Source organism: Cucumis melo, chromosome 12 (genome assembly GCF_025177605.1).
Source record: "Cucumis melo cultivar AY chromosome 12, USDA_Cmelo_AY_1.0, whole genome shotgun sequence".
Taxonomy (NCBI): Eukaryota; Viridiplantae; Streptophyta; class Magnoliopsida; order Cucurbitales; family Cucurbitaceae; genus Cucumis; species Cucumis melo.
Window position 1 is genome coordinate 10,068,090 of NC_066868.1, and position 18,356 is coordinate 10,086,445.

The 18,356-nt window shown below is 36.0% G+C and overlaps 1 protein-coding gene across 2 annotated transcripts in view; it reads left to right on the forward strand.

Annotated features, from left to right (window-relative positions):
* LOC103500583 (vacuolar protein sorting-associated protein 41 homolog) overlaps positions 1–18,356 on the forward strand; it is a 75,384-nt gene that overhangs the window by 20,861 nt on the left and 36,167 nt on the right. Inside the window, exons 13-19 of one of the 2 annotated variants that reach the window (XM_008463940.3) lie at positions 3,969–4,169; positions 11,622–11,699; positions 11,771–11,890; positions 12,022–12,102; positions 12,182–12,267; positions 13,217–13,298; positions 13,388–14,206. In XM_008463940.3, the coding sequence (XP_008462162.2) occupies positions 3,969–4,169; positions 11,622–11,699; positions 11,771–11,890; positions 12,022–12,102; positions 12,182–12,267; positions 13,217–13,298; positions 13,388–13,837 (1,098 nt within the window). In that variant the 3' untranslated portion in view covers positions 13,838–14,206. Of the gene's footprint in view, positions 1–3,968; positions 4,170–11,621; positions 11,700–11,770; positions 11,891–12,021; positions 12,103–12,181; positions 12,268–13,216; positions 13,299–13,387; positions 14,207–18,356 lie in introns of those variants that run through there. The other variant, XM_051079851.1, reaches the window with a different exon arrangement.

Here is an 18,356-nt window from a genome sequence, read left to right on the forward strand (position 1 = left end):
TACTGGAAGACGCGTCGCCTTCCTTTCCTTTAGCTTTTTCAAATTCCTTTGCAGCGGTTTCTGTCACTATCCCACTCATCGTCGACCTCTCCATCGTATTCGTTTCGATGATCGTGAATAACAACTGCTGCTGTTTTTCGGACTGAAGACGCATCAATTCGATGCTCTTCGCAATTTCGTTCAGGCTTACCTCGATCGCCGGCACCTTACTTAATTCCTTCTTCATTCCGGCAATCTCTTCGTCGATGCATTCCAGACGTTCCTCTATCCGAGTTTGAACCATCCCTTCCCAGATCACGGCTCTGATACCAAAAATGATGGAACTCCAAATTCAAATGGTAATTGCTAGCTTTATTGTATTACTTCAGTACAAGAATAAGAATTGTTGATGTAACAATCCTTGATTACAATGGTAATTCCTGTTCTTCTCTCAACCAGAAGAATGCAGAAAACATCTCTTACAATTTCCCACCAAAAACTTGTCTGCTACTACCTACTCACGATACCGACTTTATACACTATTTCCCGCCCAAAAGACAGCTAACATTCCTCCTACTTTCCCGCCCACCGACCTATTTAAATCACACGTGTGTTTTGTTTTTTTTTTTAAAACTAACAGACATCAATTTCCACACGTGCTCATTAAAACAAATTCTATTTCTTTCTTGATACACATGTTTGATAAGGGGTCTAACACCTTTGTAATTTGTTGATGTCCTTTTGTAAATTGAAAAAAAAAAAGGGATTGAGAGAACAATTTTACAGTCCAGTCTCATGAGTAAACTATTATTATGTTAGTATATTACATATATCTGCCTATTGTCGGAATATTTCCTAATTGCTCTTTCTCTCCTCTCCCCTCCCTTCCTTTCGTTTTGTCCTTAACCACACTCCAACCCCATTTTTCTCCTCTGGCGTTTTTCATCCTTCTTCTCCGGTAAGGCCCCTTCTTGTTCATCACCGTTTAAGTGGTAGTCTGGTTTTGGTCGTAATGGAAGTAAAAGGATGCAAAGTAGCGAACGCCCTTTACTGTATTTAGTTCGAAAAAGAATACTTCCATATAGAAGACATGTAAGCTCAGAAGATCTTGACATTATTAGGCACTCAACTCAGATGATTCTTGAAGGAGATTTCATAATTCTTGTGTGGCCCTGAGAATGGTTTTTTTTGAAACGGTTTTGATGATGGAAGTACTAGGCTCTTAAAATTTATGTCAAAAGTAGGTTGGGTTATGAGATGTGTAGCTTGGAAGAGGAACAAAAAACTATCCTTCATCCATATTTGTTTTGATGTCTCTCAACAGGGTTGGAAATCCTTTCACAAAATGTTGGAAAGTTTCTTGATGAAGCATGATTATTCGATTTGGTATAGAAAACATCTCTAAACCTCCTTGCGATCTCCTTTCGCGTCACTAGGGGCAAGTTATGCTGAAAAGGTGATGCTTAATGGATTTTCTGTTCAAAAGTTGGTAAAACAAAGCACTTCTTTCTCTGTTCTGACCTCGGAAATTTAGAGTGCAAATCAGCATTGGGTGATTAAAAACTTCCAAAATCTGGAAGTTTTTAAAGAAGACTTCGATAATCTATAGGTTAATTCAAGATTATTTGCGTTCGATGATTGGAAGGAAATTAGAAAAACGTTGGAGGATCTTTTTCAATCAAAACTATTCATATTATTTGCGTTCGATGATTGGAAGGAAATTAGAAAAACGTTGGAGGATCTTTTTCAATCAAAACTATTCATTAATCCATTGTTGTAGAGAATGCTTTGATCAAATTGTCTGAAGGTTCTCTAGAAGAGTTCGTTGGAAAAGGAGTTATGGCAAGTAATAGGGCCTTTTAATTTAAAGTTTGAGAAATAAAGCAAAAGTAAACATAGCAGACCATTGGTTATTGAAGGCTATGGAGGATGGACTAAAATAAAAACCTCCCTCTTGATTATTGAAGTAATCAAATGTTCAAAGTGATAGGAAATCATTTTGGAGGATTGGAAAATATCGCTTTTGAAATGCTTAACCTACTAAATGTTTCCGAAGAAAAGATTCAAGTAAAAAGAAACCAATGTGGTTTTGTACTATAGCTACATTAGAAATAATAGACTTCAACTGAGGGAATTTTTTCTTACACTTTGGTGATTTTGAATAGATCGAGCCTCCTCCATTGACCAAGGGTCGTTTATCATTTGAGGATTTTTCAAACCCATTTTACTTGCAAAGATTAGACTAGGCGTTGAAAGATGGAGTTGTTGATGATTCGTTCCTCCTGGAGTGGGTGGAATATCTAAGATAAATCGGGGTGGCGGTCCCGCTTATGGGGTCAAATCAATACGTTAAAAAATTTCTTCATGTACCAGAAATCTTTTTGAAGCTTTGGAGCAGGGAGCTCGCCAGAATTTAGCCTCTCCGGGGCCAAATACCTCCCTTAAGCGATGGTGATTAAATTTTGACTTTAGGGAAAGCTGTGTCAACAAGGTTGGATTTGAAGAGCCACTCTTAAGGAGGAGAGAGAATTAAATTTTTAGTTTTGAAAGGAATAAGATAGAGGAAGTTGAAGAGGAGCTTTTAAGGAAGAAAGAGAAAATATTGGCTGGGCCTTCTTTTACAACTGGAAAGTTACCTCAACCAGTATGCAGCCCATCTTTTTGTGATTGTTTCTCCTTCAATCCTTTGAACAAGAAGTTAAACTCTCATATTAATTTAGTTGATATTTTTCTGAAGAAAGACAATATAGTTCCCTTTTCAACGGATGTTTCTCCTTTCAGTTCTTTATCTTTAGTTTCCCATTCCTCTTCTTCTCTTTATTTCTCAACGAAGTCAAGCTCCATAGCAAATTTGAAAAGAAAGAAATATGCTAAGATTTTCCCGCATTACCTCAAGCCCTTTCCGAAATATTTCATCCGGAAGAAAAAATCAAAGAAAATTTTGGCAAAACATTCCATAAAAGCCCATATTTTTAAAGATCAAGTACCCAATTTGCTTGAGGAAAATCGTGCATATTCTCTTTCATCAGCTTATTCCAGCAGCTTCAAGCTGTTTTTAAAGGCTAATCCAGATTTATTGGAAACTAGTTGCACCCAAATTCAAGCCCCAACTCGTTCTTTTATGTCAATTTCTTATCATCCTTACCTTACCTGGTTTAAGTACTCTAAGTTCTCTTTGCCCAACTCCAAGGTAAAATTTCTGATGGGGTCTTCGAGCAAAACCCCTCTCAACCAATCTAACAAGAAGGGTGAACCTTTTTTTGACTCCCCTTGCAGCGTTAATAGTGAGGAATTGGAGCATTTGAATAGTTCACTAAGCTTAGAAGTCAAAAACAGTTAGAGCCTCTGGAAATTGATCTCAATGCCCTATTTCAATGTAAGGAAGAGACAAGATCCACGAATTTGCCTTCTGCAACTCGTTCTTGTCCCCAGTCTTGCAAAATACCAGATCACTCGAAATCAATAGTTACTAATTGTGGAACTATTCTAATTTGATTCTTTAGTCGTTTAATGTATTCCTCTTCGATGTTGGTCCAACTTCAGTTTTTCTTGGATTTCCCTCATGTGGGTGGCAAGTGAAGCCTTCACGCCGATGCTGAAATAGTGGAAGGCTTTTTTGAGCTTCCTCTGGATTCTTAAATAATATGGTAAGGCAGTCGGTTACATCTTCTTGCGAGTTTTTAGTTTCAAATGGGTTCTTTATGAGAAAGTTTCATTGTGCTTTATATTTAGAATTCTACGGTTATGATTCTGTTTAGCTTGATCTCTTCTGTTTGAAATTTGGTTTTAGCTTTTGTTGTAGTTGTTGACTGAATTTTTCTCTTTTCTCTTGCTCTTAGTATAATATTCTTGGATTTTAAGCTTAAGTCTCTTTTATTGATAATAAATTAAGAGGCTTGTTTCTTTTTCAAAAAAAAGTAAACTATTATTATGTTTATTATCATGTTCAAATGTATGACAGTCTTTCTTCTTTTACCCATCTTTTGTAGGTTGTCCAACTCATGATGCTAGATTGCAAGCGTGCTGTTCAATTGTTTATCCAAAATAAGGAACTTATTCCTCCAAACGAAGTTGTTTCACAGCTTTTCAAAGCTGGCGATAAGTGTGATTTCAGATATTTCTTGCACCTATATCTGCATTCCTTATTTGAAGTAAATCCACATGCTGGAAAGGATTTCCATGACATTCAGGTACAAACTACTGAAGATCAAGTTATTCTTTAGCGACTTGCTTTTCATGTTTTCACTCCTTTTGATGATGTATCTCTTCAAGTTAATGTGAGATGTGACAAGATTGCACCATTGAAGTAAAGTGAGATATAAATAAAATTACAACTAGCAATAATTTGAAAATGAAATATACTATATAAATGTTAGACATTAGTCATTAATATTTAAGGGATAAAAATTCATCAAACGGTAGCCGCCCCATGTAGTCTTCAATTGCAATTAAGACATCAATTTATAGACGTCAATGGCGCTCCCTTTGAGGTGGGTTGCGTAGATAAACGACGACGCAAACGGATCTTTATATAATATATTGAATATTCAAAATAATTCAGAGCAAATAATGATCTTTTACACAAGGGAATAAATAAACCTCAAAGAAACCACGGAAGGAAAATACATAAATGAAAAATACCAAAAAGAAAAATAGTTGTTAGAACTGGTGGGCTTGGTCCAAGGAAGGATTTAACCTAATTTCCTTTCCTTTTTTATCATAAGCGTGTTGTCTATTTATTTCCCCCTTGTATCTTTTGTTAATATGAGAAATTAATAAGAAAGAAAATTTGTGGTTTTTCTCTTGGTACTCGGGTTTCCACAGTGACTATTTTCTTTACCGCTTTTAATATGGTACCAAAGCGGGTAAAGACAAAACCCTAGACACGATTGTTGATGAAACCCAAACAGAGGCAGACGAGACAGCCGCCGTTGCTGGAATCAATGTTACTGTTGCTGCTGCCATGGAAAAGTTGCTCTACCAACTTTAAAAGCCATCGATGATCATAATGGGCCCACTCTCAAAGTCAGCCGCGCTGCCTAGTGGAGAGAGAGCCGCTCGCACCACATCTGTCTGCCCACGCGCCGCTGTCTGTCGTCTCTGCCGTTCAGCTGGCCTACTCCCAACTGTGTCCCTCTGTCTAGCCGCAACACCCTCTTGGTCGGCCGCACATCCACGCACCGCCGATGCCCTCGTTTCACATTTTTTTCCACTTTTCATGCATCGTTGCATTGTGATCTTTTACAATAGTCGCACTTCCGTGGTATTGGGATTGATCAATGCCATAATAAATCAGGGTCTGAACTTGGTAAATCTTTGGCACAATCCAAACCAACCAACTTGTTGATGTATTCTAAGAACTCTGTAACTTTGGTCCCTACTTTGTCCTCGAATTATATAACTAATTCTCTAACACCATCTACACGTATCTTTTCAAGAGTAGCTAAATGGCTAGATCTATTTTTTCTGGTCTCCAACGGTCGAAATGTTTCTTGAGGGACATCACTAATACGATTTTCTGACAAGGGAGATTCTTCGCCCCCCATCCGGTGATGCCCAGGAACGGTTTTGGAGAGGAGAGGACTCTCTTATTCAGTCCTTGTTGATTAATAGTATGAAACCATAAATTGGCAAGCCTTCCTTATGCAACAACTGTGAAAATCTATGGGACACTAATTAGAAACTTTATTTGAAGCGTCGGAACGCCTTTCGTCTGTATACACTGAGGAAACAAATCCATGATTGCAAACAAGGAACTCTGGATGTTACCTCCTACTTCAATAAACTTTCTTTACTTTGGCAAGAGATGGACTTATGCAGAGAGACAATATGGAATACTTCGAATGATGGCATACAGTATGCTAGACTCGAAGAAGTTGATCGGATTTATGATTTCCTTGTAGGTCTCAACCCCAAGTTTGATATTGTTTGTGGTCGTATATTGGGCTAGATTACCCTTTCCTCCTTAATGGAAGTGTGTTATGAAGTCCGTCTTGAAGAAGACTGTATGAGTGCCATTAGTCTTCTAACTATCGCTACTGACTTCGCTACCTTCAGTGCTGGATCCTTTACCCATGATAGTGAGAACAACGAGAAACCAATCCTTATCTGTGAGTATTGCAAGAAATTGTGGCATAGTAAGGATCAATGCTAGAAACTTCATGGTTGTCTTCCAAGAGGTAAGAAACGTTCCTCAAATGATGAATAGAATTTAGGGCATGCTTATATGGGTGAGTCTGTTGGAACCTCTCAACCATCCGACCCTACAGTAAACCAGACCGGTCCTAGTCCACCCTCCACTCTAGGAGCCATTGCTCAATCAAGTATTATTCAATCCTTAGTCAGAATCAATGTGGATAGGAAGAATCCATGGATCCTAGACTCTGGTGCTATAGATCACTTGATAGGTTATGAGAATTTTGTTTCTTATATTCCGTGTGCCAGTAATGAAAAAAATCAAAATAATCGGATGGTTCCTTATCTCCAATTGCTGGAATAAGGCAAATTCCCCATTTGAGGGGGGCTATCCCTTCAAAATGTATTGCATGTGTCTAAGATTTCCTATAATTTGCTATCGATAAGCAAGATCACTCTTGAGTTGAACTCCAAAGTTACTTTCTTACCTAATTCTGTTTCTTTTCAGAACTTGAGCTTGAGGATGATGATTGGCACTGCCAGGCATAGTGGGGGACTTTACCTCCTTGATGATGATACCTCCGCTAGTAGTAATAATACTAGGACTAGCTTACTATCTTCATATTTTACTATTTCTGAACTAGATTGTAGTTGTGACATTTCTGGTTGGGCTACCCAAATTTTCTATATATGAAGTATTTATTTCCCAATCTCTTCTCTAAAGTTGAAGTCTCCTTTTTATCTTAGTGATGTGTGTATTCGGGCCAAACAACATCCGGTTTCTTTTCTGTCAAAGCCATATAAACCAACTCAACCGTTCACCCTTATCTATAGTGATGTTTGGAGTCCCTCAAAGGTCACTATCTCCTCTGGGAAACAGTGGTTTGTGACCTTTATTCATGATCATACCCGTCTTACCTGGGTCTTTCTTATCACTGATAAATCTAGTCTCCTCTGTCTTCCAGAATTTCTATCACATTGTAGAAACACAGTTAAATACAAAAATTGCAATTTTTCAGAGTGATAATGGTCGTGAGTTTCCAAACCATACCCTTAGTGAATTTCTGTCCTCAAAGGGATTGTCCATCAAAGCTTGTGTGGTTATACTCCCAATAAAATGGGGTTGTCTAGCAAAAAACTGTCATCTTCTAGAAGTAGCATGTTCCCTTATGTTGTCTACTTCTCTTCTTATCTGTGGGGAAAGGTTGCGCTTACTGTAGCCTATTCCATCAATAGAATTCCTTCCCGTGTCTTCCACCTCCAAACTCCCTTACATTGTCTCAAGGAGTCGTGTTCCTCTACTTGCCTCACTTCTGAAGTTCCTTTCGTGTGTTTGGGTGTACAACCTACGTTCATAGCTTTGACCCTAACCAGACCAAATTCACCCATCGGGCTCAGACATGTGTGTTTGTTGGGTATCCCCGTCATCAATGGATGTCACCGTTAGTGATGATCAAGTTATTTTTTCCGTTAGCCACCTTTGGGGGGAGAATGTGAGTGAAGAGTCTACCTATCCCTTAGAGTCTCTTGGTCCTACCCTTGTTACCTTACCTGACACCGATCTTGATGCCATGGTCCTACTTACAAACCTAGTTTCCTAGAAAACCTACTATAGGAGGAATCGCAGAAAGGAAATAAAGTCTCCTATTGGTCAGACTACTTCGGTCCAAGACACTGAACCTCTAGGAGATCAAGATATGACTAGTCCTATTGACTCATGTGTTGACAGTAAAATGAGTGAGAATAACAGGTCTGATATTGTTGTTCCCGATGATATGGGAGAAAAGGAAAGTGTTGATAAGACTGAGGTCAGAGTAGATACTAGTGGTAATGAGGCTGAACAGGATTATTTAGGTAATCTAGATGAGTATGACCCTTCTATTCACATTCTTATTGCTCTGAGGAAAGGGGTACTGCACAAAACACCCCATTTGCAACTATGTATCTTATGAGAATCTATCACCACAATTCAAAGTCTTCATAGCAAACCTTGACTCTACCATGATACCTAAAAATATCCACATTGCTTTAGAATGCCCTGAGTGGAAAATAGTAGTTATGGAAAAGATGAGAGCTCTTGAGAAGAATAAGACTTGGGATATCTGTACCCTCCCTAAAGGACATAAAACCGTGGGATGTAAATGGGTGTTCACACTCAAATACAAGGGAGATTGATTGCGAAAGGGTTTATTTAGACCTATGATGTCGATTACTCTGAAACTTTTCTCGAGTTGCAAAACTAAACATAGTTAGTCTTGTGATATGTTGTTGTCCATAAAGATTGGCCTTTATATCAGCTGGATGTTAAGAATGTGCTCTTGAACAGAGACTTGAAAGAGGAAATCTATATGAGCCCCCTTCCAAGGTTTGAAGCCCAGTTTGATCATCGGGTTTGCAAACTTTAGAAATTCTTGTGTGAGTCATCAAGATCATGGTTTGATAGGTTTATTACCTTCAAGTTTCAAGGGTAGTCGGGGGCACTATAATCGCTTTGTTTACAAAAGTGTCAAAGGTGGGGAAGACGCGGTGTTGATTGTTTATGTTGATCGACATTGTTTTATTTGGAGACGACACCAATGAGATCATCCAACTGAAGAAGAAGATGGGTAATGAGTTTGAAATTAAAGACTCAAGGAATCTGAAATATTTCCTTAGGACGGAGGTGGCTAGATCAAAAGATGGTCTTCGTATCCTAGAGGAAGTATATCCTTGACAGGTATGCTGGGATGTCTTCCTGCTGATACTCGTATTGAATTCAACTGTAAACTAAGAAATTCAAGTGATAAAGTTCCAGTTGATAAAAGAAAATATCAACGCCTTTAGGAAAGTTATTTATTTGTCACATACTTGACCAAATATCTCCTATGCTGTGAGTGTCGTTAACCAGTTCATGCAGGCTCCTGATAAGGAAAATATGGAGGCAATCAACAGAATTTTAAGGTACTTAAAAACAACTCATGGTAAAGAGTTGATGTATAGGAAGATTGATAGGAGAGCTCTTGAGGCCTATATTGATTCTGACTAGGTAGGTTCCATTATCGATAGAAAATCTACCTCCGATTATTGTACCTTTGTATGAGGCAATCTCGTAACCTGGAGGAGTAAGAAGCAAAGGGTTGTGGCTAGTAGTGGTGTTGAAGCTAAGTATAGGGCTATGAGTTTGGAGAGGAAATTTGGCTTCATAAAGTTTTATCTAATAAGGTAGCTATTAGCATCAACCTGTTCAACATGGAATTATCTACCCGGTCAAGGGGAAGCAAGTTTTATCTACCTCCAGTTATTGTACTGATGTAATTATTCTGTGATAATAAGGTAGCTATTAGTATCGCCAATAATCCAGTTCAAACATGATAGAACTAAATGTGTGGAGATTGATCGACACTTCATTAAAGAAAAGACTGGACAATGGTAGCATATGCATTTCTTACATCCCCTCGAGCCAACAGGTTGCTGATGTTCTCACCCAAGGGCTTCTCTAACAGAGCTTTTACTTATGTGTTAGCAAGTTGGGTCTCATTGATATCTACGTTCCAACTTGAGGGGGAGTGTTAGAATCAGTTGGCTTGGCCCAAGGAAGGATTTAATCTAATTTCCTTTATTTTTTTTATCATAAGCATGTTGTCTAGTTATTTCCCCTTATATATTTTATTAATATGAGAAATTAATATGAAAGTCATATCGTGGTACTCAGGTTTCCACGTAACTCGGTGTCTATTCTCTTTACCCCTTTTAATAATAACAATAAGTGGTAAATCCTAATTTCCTTTTTAACAACCTCCCTCGAACTCAAGGTGCTTGAATGACGAACGCTTTGAGTTTGTGGAGAAAACTTTTGAATCAAATCAGTAAATCTAGGATAGAATAAGAAATCCACGAAGAACCAAACACACAAGAACTTATAGGCTAGAACAAAGAACTGAACAAAAAACTTGAGTTAGAAACATAGATTCTCATATAGAAATCTATAACAAAACCTATGAAGAACAAAACAAGAACTTATGGGCTGGAACAAGATCCTCCTAGAGAGATCTACAACAAAATCCATGAATGATTGATCTGAAAACGAAACAGAGACCAAATACAACCACGAACCTACCGAACTGAACGGTTGGAGTGTAAAGGGACTTACCCTGTTTGGATCTTGGCGACGGCGTGTGACTGACTGATGGGATGAGTATGGTGGAGGTGGAAACAAACCCACGAATAGGTTGGAGGTTAGTGGGAAGTGGTTTTTGACAACAAGTTTTCAGATCCGTTGGCTAATTGGATTGACAAAGGCAGAGGTTGGACAAGGTTGTGGTGGCTAGGGCTCAATAAGACAACCTCAAGCTCTGATACCATGAGAATTTTACATAATATAATGAATATTCATAATAATTCAAAATGTGTAACGACCTTTTACCTAAGGGAATAAATAGACCTCAAAGAAACCACTAAAGGAAAATACATAAATGAAAAATACCAAAAAGGAATATAATAATAAGCCATAAACCCTAATTTCCTTTTAACAATTACCTAAACTTAAACCCTAACCCTAATCTTGTGAAAATGTAGCCGTCAAATGAATAAACAAATGAACAAATATTCTAAACCCTAGAGAGGTTCTAATACCATGTACTATGTGCTTAGGAGAATAATCTCTTATGATCGGGCTAAAGATACATACATACATGTATATATATATAGACAAATAAGAAACCCTTGGGAATATAAAATTACAATAAAGAACAACTATACGTAATAATATATATCTGCATGTTATAACAATCATCACCATCATTACCATTATCATCCTTTAGACATGATTTTGTATAGTTGGATCACCTTCTTATTGAGGGGTCCCTGTTTTTTGTGCGTATAAAAGTTGTTAATTCTATATATATGTGTATAAAAAAAAAAAACAGAAAGAGCTCCCTTTTGGTATTGATTACATCGATAGAATAACAAAAATTGATTTGTCAAACAGCACCATAAAGCAGCATACTTCTTGCACAATCCATAACTTGACCGCATTTATTCGACTTCACTCCACAAGTTGAACTATATTCTTCTATGAACTTCTATTAAACTACCAAATCAAATTAGAAGTCTAGAAAACTGCTCCCAACTCTAACCACTGTAGACATAATGAAAGAACAAAAGAAATTGATCTCCGTCTGCCACCAAAAAAAAGGTTTATAATTGGTCAATATCAATACCATTGTAGGCATTTTAATCGAGTGTGTTGGACAAGAAATGGAGGTTGAACTAACAAAAGAACGTTATACAAAAACTGAATATGCAATATATTCGCAGAATTGACATGCCAAGTGACACTTTTTTGGTATGCGAAATGAGTAAAGCTGTAAACATTGCAGGTGGAGGTTTATGCTGACTATGATATTAAGATACTTTTAAGTCAGAGCTTTTGGCTCATTTGTTCGTAACCATAATAAGTGGTTTCTTTTAGTTTTTTCTTGTTCTTGTTTAATAACTTGCTTCCCCTTGACCCTCCAAAACTATTGCAGGTGGAGCTTTATGCTGACTACGATACAAAGATGCTGCTGCCTTTTCTTCGTAGTAGTCAACATTATACACTTGAGAAGGTTTGGATTACCTATTACTGTTTCTAGTGGTTATGCTGTATCTGTCTATGACCTTGTGAACATAATCTCAGGCATATGATATTTGCATTAAAAAAAATCTTTTGAGGGAGCAAGTCTTTATTCTTGGAAGAATGGGAAACGCAAAACAAGCCCTTGCTGTCATCATTGATAAATTAGGAGATATAGAAGAGGTACTTGCAGTATCTTTTTACTGAAGGCTGTTTGGCTTCCAGATAGCACGGAAATTTGCATTTGAGTTCTCTTTTGGTTTTTGATTTTTGGTTACAAACTAGTTATAAAACCTTGTTGTCATCATGGACAGGCAGTAGAGTTTGTTAGCATGCAACATGATGATGATCTCTGGGAAGAACTAATAAAGCTATGTCTTCATAAGGCTGAAATGGTATCAATAAATGCTCTTCCCTTGTCTACTTTTCCGTACCCTGATTTATTTAAAAGGGTTTTTCCTCTGTTATTGTCAGGTTGGCATGTTATTGGAGCACACAGTTGGCAATCTAGATCCTCTTTATATTGTCAACATGGTTCCTAATGGTTTAGAGATACCTCGGTTTGTTTCACTTTCTGAAATCATTAGTTTTCAATTTATGTGGTGTTTGTATCTGTTGCCTTTCTATTGCAAGTAGCATATATCCCTTTAAAATGACTGTGGTTCCCTTTCACTTGTATTATTCTATTTATTTAATATTTTAATGTTGTCCGGCCTAGAATTACGTTAGTGGTGGGTTAGAAATCCAGGTCTATCACAATTTTCAGTGCTTCTTCTTAGACCTACTTGAATGGATTCTTTAGTTGCTCCACCATTCTATATTCTAAACTTTGGAAACGATTTGTATTGGTCATGTCTTTTATAGCACAAAATCCTCAGCATATTAAACTACTTCAAAAATTTTAGTCCTTGGAGCTATCGCTTCTCTTCTCTGAGACAACAGGTTGTGCATAACATATAGCACTTGTAGATATTGGGGGTTTTATAACTATTTGTTACTGGCAAAAAGTAGTAAAGAAAACCACATGGGACTCGAATCTTGGCATTTTTTATCAAATCAGCTAATGATTTCATATCGTCTATTGATAATGTCTATTGGGTTTGTATTGTTTATTGATAATGTCCCATGTATTTATTCTTCCATTGTCATTGATTTCTGCACAATTTACAAGGTTACTATTTATTCGGTTAGTATTTTGTAATGTGCGCCTATGCTCTTAGTCCTTGTAATCTCCATTTGAAATTGTCTCAAGCTGTTTGTAGTTGATTGTTGAAGCATTAAAACTGGGTTATTATCGTTCTTGCTACTTCCAGAAATTTTTTTCTCAAATTTTTTGATTGTCTGACATATGTTGCGACGAGTCATGAAAATAAGCATTTTAACCGTCAGATTTGTTGTCAGATTATAGGTTGTGCCTAAATTAAACAAATTGAACGTATGTGAAATTAGATTTATCATTCGTATTTAGATGTACATTGGTCTTAAATCCTTCCCTTGTTTCTATTTCAGCCTCCGGGATCGGCTAGTTAAAATCATTACTGATTACAGGACGGAAACCAGTCTTAGACATGGATGCAATGATATTTTAAAGGTATTTTCATGCTAGACAAATTTTCTTGCTTCACTAGAACTGAACCTTGTGCTATCGAGATAGAGATAGTAATGCGTGATTTCCAACAGGCCGACACTGTGAATCTATTGGTTAAGTACTACAAAGAGGCCAGACATGGAATTTACTTGAGCAATGAGGAAGATGAAGCACGTGGGAAGAGGAACGAAAATAAGGTTTCTCAATCAATTCAAAAATCTTTGAATGTTAGAATGATGGAGGTGAAGTCGAAAACTCGGGGAGGCACTCGATGCTGCATATGTTTTAATCCATTTTCAATACAAAACATTTCAGTCATCGTGTTCTTTTGCTGCCATGCGTATCACGAGACTTGTCTCATAGAATCAACCTCCAATCTTGATGCTAAGAAAGGGACTGGAGAAACTGGCCATGACTTGGCATCTGACTTTGATTATGATAACGGAGAAATGGAGGACGACGAAGACGGTGAGGATGATAAAGATATGGGCGGTCCTAGAATGCGTTGTATTTTATGTACTACCGCTGCTTCCAAGACTTGACAATGCTTTGTGCCGTCATGGGTTTCGTTATTTTTCTTCTTTGTTGGGCTTTTCTGAATTTGTTTATGAGCGTGCAAATATGTACAGGCTATCGTCTCTTTCCTTTGCATCTCTATTTGTACTTTTTTTCTTTATCGAAGTTCATATAATTAGTTGGAAGATTTTGGTTGATGGGTTGTTCCCATTTTTTATTTTCATACGAAGCCTTTTAAGTTATGCTCGGGTTTGTAGCCGAGTTGAGTGGGGTTTAGGTGATTTATGGGTTGAGGGTGATTGACATTTGTATATTTCTTTTTTCAACTTCAGTTCTTACGAGAATTATAACTTCTTACAATGTCAATAATATACATGAATCATATCTGTGGCAAAGCATTGAACAATCTCTTTATTTTTTTTATTTTTATTTTATTTTGTTAAAATGCAAAATTGACATCTTTGATTTGAAAAAAAAAATTGAAATTTTATTATTTTTAATTTACTTGCCACCTTTTTCAGTGTTAAGAATAATTAAAATTTTAGGAGTTTTAAGTTTTAGAAGATGTGAGATATTCATGAGATATGTAAAAAAAAAAAAGAATATACTTTTAGGATTGGATTTGAAAAAAAAGTTAAAGTTTTAGTGTCATTTTCTTTCCTTAATGAAATTTCTCTTCCCTTTTCTTTAACCTAAAACATAACTTAAAAAAATAATATTATATTCGTTTAAACCAAAACCTTTCGATCTCTAACCTCTTTCAAACTTCCTTTCTCTCAATCTCTCTTGTCATTCAATGGAATATTTAGCTAATTTTAATCAATTGCTCGTTCTACCTTGTAAGTCTTTAGGTTTTTTGTTTTTTGTTATATTTTTCCTCTGAATTGTGTGGTATATAGATTTTTCTTTTGGTGTTCTCTTCTCTTTGTGGAACATTTGAATCTTAAATGTATAAACCTAATCTAATTTTAATTGTTCCAAGCCGATTTAAAGTTGTTTCAAACATATTAGCAAGTTTTTTTTTCATATCGCAGTCATCTCGCAGCTTTTTAAGTTCAAATGCTTAATCTCAAATGAATTATGTCTTGTGCTTACGTGATTTAGGGTGCTTTTAACTATTGTCTTTTTTTAATCTTGCAAACATTTCTTAAACATCTTGCAACTTTCAAACTTTAATTGTTTGATGTCGAATTAGTTATATACTTATATAGGGTGCGAATATGCATGTTTTATTTAGTTTTTACTACTATTTTTTAATCTCGCAAATAAGTCGTACACTTGTTTTATGTGATATGTTAATTTCTAACCTCAAATCAATTTCTATCGAAACTAAAAAGTTTAAGGTATCAATTTCTGCTGGAACTAAAAAGTTTAAGGTGGTTTAAAGATGTCACATGTTCGGATGTTAATGCGTTATGGTGGTATATGAGATAAGGGGCGAAGAAAATATGGAGACATGTTAAAAGGCATTGTTTTCAGTAAATAAATAACACAAAGATTTACTGGGTGAATTATATGACCTTGCAAAAGTTGACCCTACAAAGTTCGACGTAAAGATAAGATGCATATAAGAGATAAAAGTGCAAAATGAAGCTCCTCCATTTGAGTTAAGTAATGACCATGATTTGAAGTTTTATATTCTTGGTGAAAATCCATTGGAGGTCCCCCTGCCACACCCCGTCCCGCAAGCGCTTGTGAGACGCGGTATGACCTTGAGCATTTTGATGCGTTAAGCGCCAAAACGCTTAACGCATCAAAAAGCTTAGCTTGAGGTCTTTAAGTTTTGCTTAATCGCTTGACTTCTTTAACTTAACTTAGAAAATATACTTTAGGCAATATAAACACTTAACACATCCATGTAAAATTGAAAACATTTATTTTATTAACTTTAACCCAACTTTTTACATCACTTTACAACAATACAAAATACAACACAAACTTTTAAAGTAAAATGCCTAGCAGTCTCTTATCGCCTAGAAGCTCCTCACCCTTCCCTTACTTGATCTTAACACCTGAAACCTAGAAGGTGAAAATTTAAAACATTAGTCAAAAGACTTAGTGAGGTTTTAAGGAAAACTTTCGTAAACACCATTTATTCACATCAAAACGTTTAAACACATTTTTTACATAAACATATGATATCACATAAGCATACGTTTCACATAAACACACATTAGTCATAAACACATTTCTTTCACTAAGAATCTGAATCATTCTCTACACAAAGACTCATCATCTCGCGTTTAAACTACTGAGATGGTCTTTTCATCAATAGCATCTAAGAATATCTTGATTTATTCCTTGTTTCTCAGGCCAAAGTGCAATACACATCTTTTATGCATTGTCCCGCTTCATTCCACCATACACGTCTTCTATACATAGTTGCTTTTACTCTTTATGTGCACATAACAGTTAACTCATTGATAGGAAGAAGACTAATGGTTTGAACACCATTTCACAATCATTTAAAACATATAAATCATTCTTTGATCATAGCATAAACTTTTGATTTGAAACACCATTAAGAAATATTTATAAATCAAACATTATTTCAAATCAATTGAAACTTAAAAAGAAAGCTTTTAGACAAACTATTTTAAGAAAAACACTCACAAATTTAGAATCTTAATAGCTTTAGACTCCACTTGCTTCTTATTTTCTTCTTCTTGCATAGTCCTTCCATAGAAATTTAAACACTAAACTTTTCTTTTCAGATTTTCTAGAGTAACATCATTGAATAATCTGACCTCAACCTCTGGTTATACTAGTCCTAAAAAGGATTAGTCATGTTCAAACTCTTAATAATTTGTCAGCTCCTACTCTTAGTGGTGCACATAGAAGCTTAGTGTTTAACTTAATCATGCTTAGCTTAAACTTCTCCACATGGCCTATTAATTATCATTAGGAAAATTCCCATATATTTCCTTATCTCTTATCGCCTAGTCTTCAACCTTCGGAGAAACTCAGACGCGTGATAATTTAGTTGCGTTATAAGGTTTCCTCACCTAACTCTTCATTTCGCAATATACTTTAAATGTCTGTTTTTTATCGCCTTGTCCTTAATACTTAGTCAAATTATAGCTTTATATACGTCTTATTTGAGCCTAGAAGCAACCAAAGCAAGAAAGTGCTAAACATGTGTTACAATTCAGTATCTAGGAGCAACCAAGTTCATAACTGAAACCCTCATCCTTTAATTGCAATGGATACATTAAATGAGAATGAAGTTCATGTTGGCGAAGTTCAGGTTGGCTTGTGTGATAACATGATAGGGACAACACTCCAGGTATATAGGAATCATGAGTCATATGATTCAAAAGATGATACTTTTACATGGGAGCCAGTTGAGATGAACTATTGAATCGTTTGACATCCACAACAAAGAGATGCTCCTAGAAAAGATTGCAAAGGAAAAGCTAAAGTTCATTATGGCTTCATTAGCCAAAAGTTGAAGAAAAAAGAAGTGATTGGTCCGAAGAAAGCTTTACAAGTGAGGAGTTGGATGTAGAACAATTATTTTTTTGCAAGAGAGATTTGTCAATGAGATTAAGTGAATTTGCAATGAATTTTTTTTCCAGTTTGTAGTAAATAAGTCTACAAAAGACGTTCTTTTTGTTAGATGCATTGACGAGAAGTGTGGTTGCAGATTATGAGTGACGAGATTGAAGGATTCAAATATATTCAAGATTAAAAAGTATGTCAAAGTTTATTCATGTTCTCTTGAGTTTTTAAATTTGGGGTTGTTGGAGAATTAATAAAGTCCAAATTCAAGGAAGTCAGTCACCTATACAAACAACGTGATATCACAAAAGACATGAGACAAGACTATGACATAAATATGAGTTATGAAAAATATGGCGTGTTAGAAAAAATGCATATGAATGAGTGCGAGGGTCTCATGAAGAGTCATATAATCTATTGCTTAGATATGGTAAAGCACTCAAACTTACAAATCCAAGTACAATATTTCACATGGAAGTTGAAGATGATCGTTTTTCAAATATCTTTTATGGCTGTTGGTCCAAGTGATTGAGGATTCTTAAATTGCATTAAACTGGTCAAAGTCATGGATGAAACATTTATTAAGAAAAATTATCGGGGTTAGTTGCTAGTTTTCATTTGCTTAAATTGTAACAATAAGACTTATCCTCTTGCCTTTGGAGTAGTTGATTGAGAAATAGATGCTTCAATATAGTTCTTAGAAAAATTGAAAGATGCAATAGGAAGGTGCCTAATCTAGGATTCATGAAAAATCGAAAAATGTGCTTCTCCATTGGTATTTCGTCAATTTTTCCCTCTGCATTCCACAATTTTAGTGTCCAACATTTGACTCAAAATTTGAATGATAAGTATACGACTTAATCTTGTATGTACATGGGTCAATTAGTTGGTGTCGATGTCATAACGGAAGCCTGAAACAAAAAGGAACAAACGAAAAACAATTTAAAGTCTATGCCATATAGGATGTGTACGAGATAAAACATAAGTATCTAAAAGGCTTACTAAACATGCATAAAAGCACTCCAAAGGACTTAAGAGGGGTAG